At 37.4% G+C, this 9,109-nt stretch overlaps 1 protein-coding gene across 1 annotated transcript in view; it reads left to right on the top strand.

The window, feature by feature from the left end:
- TRPC6 (transient receptor potential cation channel subfamily C member 6) overlaps positions 1-9,109 on the top strand; it is a 33,156-nt gene that overhangs the window by 21,414 nt on the left and 2,633 nt on the right. The window contains 4 exon segments of the mRNA XM_015822731.1: positions 1,354-1,549; positions 3,187-3,390; positions 5,245-5,394; positions 6,452-6,527. Coding sequence (XP_015678217.1) covers positions 1,354-1,549; positions 3,187-3,390; positions 5,245-5,394; positions 6,452-6,527 — 626 coding nt within the window.

Below are 9,109 nucleotides of genomic sequence, written 5' to 3' on the forward strand. Positions count from 1 at the left end.
AGTTCTCGCCTACATCGTCCATATAGGACGACTCGGGAACTCAACTCCTACCCCGGGCAGCTCACCTATCCCCTTATGCCCAGGGGAAAGGTATCAAGCCGTTTGACAGCTGGTGCTGGCTGTCAAACCGGCTTTTACGCAAAACAGGCGGGAGGCAGCAAACAGCTGCGACCGACGAAATCGCCTGCCACCGGAAGTCACCAACTTCAGTTCTAATTGTGTTATTTCGTTTCTCTTTATATTCTTTCTGTCCCATTTTGGAATTATTGAACTATTAGGGTTTTCCCAATCCAGTACTGATTTTTTTGTGTGGGGAGAGTATCGTTGTGGTTTCATAACCCAACACTAAAAAAAAATGAGATTGCTCTTATTATGTAAAAGGTTATTAAGAAAATATCCAATCAGATCATTAAAGAACATAGCCGTTTCTTTCAAATGTGCTAAGAAAATGTAAATTTGTAGAAAAAAAAGGAAGGTGATAATATTTAAAAGAAGAAAAAACAAAGATTTCTTGATCAGACTAGTGGTATATGGAAACATTTCTGCTTTTGACTTGCCAAAGTGACTGCATTTTTCCTATGTTTTTTTCTAGCAACATCTGATAATGTCTCACTTAAAATTTTAAAATTATTGATGTTTATGTTATTGTAATTTTTTATTGTTGTGATCCACCCAGGATCATTGAGGCCTAGAAGTTTAATACAATAATATATTATTATTGTGACATATGTGTGTATTCACAAAAAAGAGTCAAAATATGTGAGGTGATAAGTATGATGTCACATACTTTTGGATGTTAGTACGGTTTTGATATAGGTAGAAACTGGTGGGTTTTAGATTGTGACAATGCACTTTTATTTTCCAATTTTTTATATACAATAGTCCTTGATTTACAATAGTTCATTTAGTCACCATTTGAAGTTACAATGGCACTGAAAACTGTGCCTTATGATCTTTTTCACACTTATGACCACTGCAGTGTCCCAGGATCATGTTATCACCTTGTTGCTAAGTGAGACCTTCTGACAAGCAAAGTCAATGGGGAAACCAGATTCACTTAACCCTGTTACAATTGCAGTGATTCACTTAACTGTAGCAAGAAAAGTTGTAAAATAGAGCAAAACTCACTTAACAAATGTCTCACTTAGCAACAGAAATTTTGAGCTTATTTATGGTTGTAAGTTGAGGACTACCTATACAAATATATAACACATATCCTGCAAATACCATTCACGACATACTATATTTTCAAGTACTATTAATTAAAGATAGGCAGGTTGCTGCTAATGCAGTTCAGTTTTTCTTGATCTTTTGCAAGATTTGTTAATACTTCTATTTCTTCTTTTTTTTCAGAGTGGAAGAAAGCTTCAAGACTTTGTTTTGGGCAATATTTGGACTTTCTGAAGTCAAATCTGTGGTCATAAATTATAACCACAAATTTATTGAAAATATTGGTTATGTCCTTTATGGTGTTTATAATGTCACCATGGTTATTGTTTTGTTGAATATGCTTATCGCAATGATTAATAGTTCCTTCCAGGAAATTGAGGTAATATTCTGATTAAACTGATATGGTCTTTCCTTATAAAATGTAAAATGTTGTACATATTCTTAATAGGAACTACAACCATGCTAGTAAACAAACACAGGAAACATTGTAGTATAGAAGCAGTCTTTGAACTAATAGAGCTTTCCTTTAAAATTATTACTGTTCATTAAAATTATATTAACTACTCTGCTGATAGTAAAATATGAGTATTCAGCAATACAACTCTATATTTGCATCAGTCTTCTGTTTCGACCAAGGCCTGTTCTGGAAGATTGTCATGAGGACTATGACCTTTCTGAATGCTTCTGGGTGTTGCTTTCTTGGGACATAATTAAATCCAGCAAGACTTTTCTGATAACTTTATGCCTAGTTCACTGTAATTTAAGAAAGATGCTGACAGGCTAGAACATGTCCAGAAGAAGACAAAAGAGATGATACATAGCTTGCACACTAAGACTCGTGAAGAAAAGTTGAAGGATGTTAGCTTGGGGAAAAGACTATTAGAAATGGTGAAATACCCACCTTCTGAATCCATAACTAGATAGTTCTCTGCCATTAGAGAAGATAAGACATAAAAGAGCAGGATAAAATAAAAAAGGGATTTTGGTTAAGTACCAGTAGGAATCACCTGGCAAAATAAGCTAATAGACTTTGGAAAAAGAAAAGTATTTTCAGCACTAAGCAAACCAGTTTTTATTTCCTAGCACTGAGCAAAGACATTTGTTTGAATCACTCAATCAGTGTGCTGATTTTTTAACATCTTGCTGTTTAGAAATTTGCTTTTATTTTATTGTTTTAGTGTTGTGCTTTTTAATAACTGTAATTAATTATATATTTAATGTATTTCCAGTTCATGTATTTATTTAACAAATATTTATAGTCAGCTCCAAAAACTAATATAAGTCACCCTGACAAAATGTTGATTTTGAAGAATGACATCTATCTATTTCTTTTTACGATCCTGTAATCCAGTGGTGGCGAACCTATGGCACGGGTGCCAGAGGCGGCACTCAGAGCCCTCTCTGTGGGCACATGCGCCGTCGCCCCAGTCAATTTCAACTTCTCACGAGGAAAAAAAAAGATCTTGCAAAGTTGGAATTGATTGATTGAGCTTTTTAGTCCCACCCAGTCTGCCGTTACCACCGCAGCCACGCCCACCCAATGGGCCACACCCACCCGGCACTTGACGATGCATAAGTGGTTTTTGGGTTGCAGTTTGGGCACTCAGTCTCTAAAAGGTTCGCCATCACTGCTGTAATCCCTTGAATCGGGGTGGAATCGGGACAACTGAATGGAGCTAAGCGTTTACTGGGTGGATGCCTTTCCTGACGCCTACGAGGGGTTTGCAGCAGATATTTTTTCTTTGCACCCAGAGACAGAAATATCTGCTGCTACCTAAGATTATATATATGGCACTGAGAAAATAACACATATATATTAAAAAAGTGTATGTGTGTGTGTGTGTGAGGGAGAGAGAGAGGGAGAGACAGACAGACAGACAGAGACTGCATTTGTAGGTCTGTGGACAAATCTGCAGCTCTTCTCTTTTAGGTCTATGTCCCACTGCATCTTCTCTTTTAGGTCTGTGTCCCACTGCCTCAGGTAATCATTGATAGACTCTTTTGTCTGCCTTCCAGGATGATGCTGATGTTGAATGGAAGTTTGCAAGAGCGAAACTCTGGTTTTCTTATTTTGAGGAAGGCAGAACACTTCCTGTCCCTTTCAATCTGGTGCCCAGCCCCAAATCTCTGCTGTACTTTTCCCTCAGAATAAAGATGTGGATTTTTAAACTACTGTTTTGCCACAAGAAAGGTTTCCAGGAGGATGCTGAGATGAATCAGGTAACCAGCTGCCACTTCTAGAGTTACATATTTTTCATAGTTTGAGTTGGAGGAGGAAATACGTGCTATTCCTACACCATTCAGTACAATGGCTGCCTGAGGATGTGTGCTTTCAGCAAGTAAAATCAGCGGCTATTACAGTGCTACCCTACTGTTTCAGGAAATGAGGTAGCATATTTAGCATTGTTTAAAGTCAGCTTTTAGACTATTAGACAATTGAAAAGTGTACAGACTTTGTGCATTCTGCCACCATGTGTTCACAGAATGTAATGCAATGAAATTTCACTTGGGCCTTTTAAAATTTAACAGCCAGTCTTGAAATACTACTATATTGAAACAATTTAATGTAAGTACCTAATAAAATCTGCCTTCTGCTTTTATATCTTACTTTCAGAGGGACTGAGAATTGTTTCTGACTTAGTAGTGGTTTTGAGCGTTATTGTAGGAGGTCCCTGCTGTTGCTGGTGGTCCTGATCTTTCCATCATCTTGAAATCTCCTGACTTTTTCAATTAGAAACATCCCCATGGATGATGTTTCCTTATTATGACTTCTTCATGGAAGTATGAGAAATCAGAACTATAGATTGCAGAAGAGATGATTTTATGTGAAAAATAGGAATTGATGCATGTCTTGTGGACGTTAGAACTAAACAGCTGCAAATACTCCAGACTTCAATCAAAATTGAGCTGGAAGGGACCTTGGAGGTTTTCTAATTCAACTCCCTGCTCAAGCAGGAGACCCTATACCATTTCAGACAGGTGGCTGTCCAGTCTTTTTTTAAACAAATTTAGAAAAGAAATTCTCTTTCATGAGAGAGAGTTAGAAATGAAAAAATACAGGATAATTTTTCTGCAGAACACTAAAAATAACTACTCCTATGGATAATTTGTTTAGAGAGAATGTCAGTGAGAAGATGTTCCAGAACATGAAGGATAGCTCTTCCTGTGAGATTTTGCTTCCTGAAAACTGTACTTCCAAGAACTGAATTTCTAAAAGAAAAAACATCATACTTGTTGCATGGATGAAAAATGTTTTAGATGGAATTGCAGTAGTTATGTGGTAGTGGAGGGGAAAATGAAGGCAATTCTGGTTGAAATTCTTGGTCTATTCATCAGAACTGATTTGTATCAGGATGTATATATGCAGGTAGAATTAAGCTAATTAAGAGAATTTATAAATGGAGATCCAGTGGGATGAATCAAGTTTATTAAGGAATACCCCAATAACCAACTTGCATGTTTAAACTTTCTATCCTTAAAGTGAGGAAAATGAGATACCAAGCTATTTTTTCCTACAATCTTCCGTTTAGGGGAATGCAGAGGAAATAGGAGTGAAGAGGGAAATGCTTATTTTTTTCAATTCTAAAGCTCCTATGGATTAATAAATAAAACAATTAGTGTTTTGGAGCTCATGTCTAATAGTTATTATCCTCAATATGACAGCTTGTTCTTCCTTTATCATGTTTGTAGCTAAAGCTCCAATCACTTGGGGAAATAAGAAATTCCAGCAAATATGAAATGCGATTTGTTTTTGAAAATGTGTAAGTCCGTGTGGACATGGTCCTCAACATGAGCTGCTTATGAAAATGTAGCTATGTTAATTTAATGAAGCAGAGAGTCTGGATCCTCAAAAACTATCAAGTTTCTAGATAAAAAAATAATACAGAAAACTGAATACAAAAGGCTATGAAATGCGAGGGAAATAAATGAGAATGATATATCTATACAGAATCCAGTTGTTAGTTGGTGACAATTAATATGGATAAAATAGTATAACTAAGTAAAAATATTTACCTATTCTTCCTTGGCTTATATTTTGGATTCCCTGCTTATCTTCTTGAAAAATCTAGCAAGTAGAAAAAAGGAAGAAAAATAAGTTGGAATTATTTAAGAAAACTTCTTAGCATTTCTTATTTTCAGATGGAGCATAATAAGCTACCAAGTATAAAAAGCACAGATGATATCGACTTAAACAGCTCTAATAATCCACAGAGAAAGTATCAGGTAAGTATCAACTTTTCATTTTATGTTCAACTAGATCAGGTTTAACCTTGTTTTGTGTGTGTGTGTGTGAATTATTTTGTCATATAGAGTACCAGATCTGGATTGCATAATTTAGGATGGCCTTTATACAAAAGCAAAGGGCTAGATTTTTTTAAATTATACCTGTGTATTTTCACAGTATTTCATAACTCATCCTGTTTGATTAGTTATGGTTTGGTATGTTCTGTAGATCTGAAAAAAATGGGTTAATTCAGTAAATTACAAATCTAGTGTGAATCCAGCTAATTGGAACCATCTGGGAAATTCAACGGACAAAATTCTGCAGAATTTTAGTATAAAGTGTAAAGACATAATCAGTCTTACATGAAGAAGTCACAAAGTAACTTGTGAGAAGACTCAAGTATAAAAAAGGCCATAAAGGATTTCCCTCAGGAATTGCCATGATTCAGTTGAATCACATTAACGTATGAATTAACATACAATCTCCACTAGACCACTGTGTCCAATTTCCTGCTCTCTTCAAAAAAATCCAAATTAAACCATCTGAGATTGTTGGCTTTCTAAGTCTCTGTTTCAGTGCATCTAGTGAAGGGATCCCACCACCTTTTTGAACAGCCGGTTCTACTGGCTAACTGTTCTCACTGTTAAGCTTTTCCTAACTTTCAAGATGGAGCCTCTCTCTATATAATTGATCTCTATTATTCCATGCCTTTTCTTTGGGGTAGTAGACAACATATCGTGACCTCCTCTAATAGATTACGATTAAGTAAATCTCTTAATGGATTGTTCTTAATATGGATCACCTGGATCACATTCAGTTTGGATCAATGAAAAAATATAGGGAAATTGTTATGATGCAGTAAATCCTATGCAGTTCAACGGGACTTCTGAGTTAATATAGTTAACATACATGACACAGCAGTACTTCAATAGGCATCAGTTTGGTCATAGGAAGACTCTTTATAGTTTCTGGAGAACAAGCCAAGCCTTAATTAGCTTGTAGGATTGGGATCCTTTCAGCAAGTTAAAAAATATATTTTATGCTTCTCTTTTCCAGAAGATCATGAAACGTCTTATTAAACGATATGTACTGAAAGCTCAAGTAGACAGAGAGAACGATGAAGTCAATGAAGGTGAGATTGTGGAATGGCTATAATTCTAATATTAGACAACAGAGATTTCTCATTTGTTTTTGTCACCAAGACTTTAGTTGTATCTTTGCTGCCAAACATGTATTTTTAATCTATGGTCTATACCAGGGGTAGGCAACCTCGGCTCTTTTATGACTCATGAACTTCAACTCCCAGAATTCCTGAGCCAGCATCGCTGGCTCAGGAATTCTGGGAGTTGAAGTCCATGAGTCATAAAAGAGCCGAGGTTGCCTACCCCTGGTCTATACTATGGTGCACTATCTATGGTGCAATTCTAGAAGTGTCTCCTCATGAGATCATGCTGCCAAAGATTCATTAGCAAACTGATGAATAACAGAAGCAGAGCTTTCAGGTCATAGCTGCAGAAAGCAGAAAATGTAAGGGTAAATGGGATCTTGGAGATCACTTATCCCAACCTACTTGCCCAATGCAGGAATCCATTATTACAGTAAAGTGTATTACATTGAGTCTTGGGTAGGCTTAATACACCTATAAACCCTCAACTTATGATCACAATTGAGCTCAAAATTTCTGTTGCTAAGTGAAACATTTGTTAAGTGAGTTTTGTCCCATTTTACAACCTTTCTTGCCATAATTGTTAAGTGAATCACTGCAGTTGTTAAGTTAGTAACATGATTGTTAAGTGAATCTGGCTTCCCCATTGACTTTGCTTATCAGAAGGTCACAAAAGATGATTACAGGACCTTGGGACACTGCAACCGTCATAAATCTGAATTAGTTGCTAATTTTTTGATCACATGACCATGGAATACTACAATGGTTGTAAGTGTGAAAAACAGTCATAAGTCATGTTTTTCAGTGCCGTAATTTCAAATGGTCACTAAATGAACTGTTGTAAGTCAAAGACTACCTATATCAGAGGTTCCCAACCTTTTGGGCACTAGAGGAGAAAGGTTCTGTGGAGAAAGGTTTTTCCGCGGACCGGAGGGGGCGTGGTTTTGTGTGCTGCCTGCATCCCACGGGTGGGGCTTTATTTGTTTGTGCGGAGCAGTTGCTGGCATGCCATAACCCGGTACTAGTCCATGGACCAGGGGTTGGGGACTCTTGACCTATATAACCTTTCCTCCAACACGCAAACATACATAAAGTCTCCAAAATAAAAATAATTCCCATTTATCACAAATGCTATCTTTTTCTTCTTGGGGACACTAAAAAAAGATTTATTTTTCAAAAGTTTGATCTGCTGGTATACCAAGAGGACAGCATTTCTTTGGCTAGGAAAACTAATGCATAATTTTAAAGGTTCAAAATTAAAGAAATGTTGCGTGATCAGCCCTGCACAAAATTGACGCTCGCTCCAGGAGGTTTCCAAAGCTTTGGGGCTGAAACCAGTGTGTGTGTGTGTGTGTGTGTGTGTGTGTGTGTGTGTGTGTGTGTGTGTGTGTGTGTGTGTGTAGGTGCGCAGCAATAGAAAAAGACAATTTTTTTCCACTGGCTGGCTGAAGCATAGGAGGGACAGAAAGTGAAGGAGTTGGGAGCAAGGACTAAGGTATTCCAGCTCCACTAATGAATAATCTTCAGGAATTTAAGTCATAAGTCAGGGCAGTTCTTACGTGGGTTATCTCATGACTTGATTCTATTTTATGAGCATTTTTACAATGGTCGTAAATCAAGTCACCACAGTTTTAAATGAACCACATGCTCTTTAAGGAAACGCAGGATATCAGATGGACATTTTTGCTATTTTCTGCTAGAAAACGGTGAAAAATATCACAAATTGCTGATATGCAGTTTGCAATTGGTTGTAAATGCAGGCTGGTTGCCAAACAACCGACATGTGGTCATTTATTTATTTATAAATTTTATTTGCTGCCCATCTTGTATCCAACGACTGGGCAGCTTGCAACACAGAAAGACTGAAAAACATTAAAAATCATACATCGTAAAAAATGCAGGAGATATAAATATTTTACGACATTTGGAAGAGCTTTAGGCACTTTAAAGCACCCTTTTAAGGCCATCATAATTTCAAATGGTTGTTAAGCAACAGGTCATTAAGCAAGGACTATTTATATTGCATTGCTGATGGTAGGGGAACAGATCTCTCTTTTTATAAGAGGAACAGTACTGTAGCTTATAGGAAAGCAATTTCAAGAGATAAAAACACTTCAGGAGGGAAAAAGAAATGCATAGTTTCTCTTCAGATTTAAACCAGTGTTAGGACAGTTGCTAGCAGTGGTGCTAGTAATATTGATCCCCATAGCACTAAAATCTACCATCTGCAAAAAGATACTGGATAAGAGAGAGGATGAATTCTGACCTCTGTCACCTGTTCTAGATATTGAACCAAGGTTGGCTTTCTTGGTGATAATACTGGGTAGGAGGGGGAGCAATGACTGGCATCATGCCCTTGACGTGATGACCCGTTGCCTGGAGGCCGTACGGGTCTGGATGGGGAGGAACAGACTCAGGCTCAACCCTTCCAAGACCGAGTGGCTGTGGTTGCCGGCGCCTCGGCATAGTCAGCTGACTCCATCGCTGACTATAGGGGGCGAAATTTTGGCCCCCTCAGAGAAGGCACGCAACTTGGGTGTCCTCCTGGA

The sequence above is a fragment of the Protobothrops mucrosquamatus genome, unplaced genomic scaffold (assembly GCF_001527695.2).
Source record: "Protobothrops mucrosquamatus isolate PMUCROS unplaced genomic scaffold, P.Mucros_1.0 scaffold1657, whole genome shotgun sequence".
NCBI classification, from domain to species: Eukaryota; Metazoa; Chordata; class Lepidosauria; order Squamata; family Viperidae; genus Protobothrops; species Protobothrops mucrosquamatus.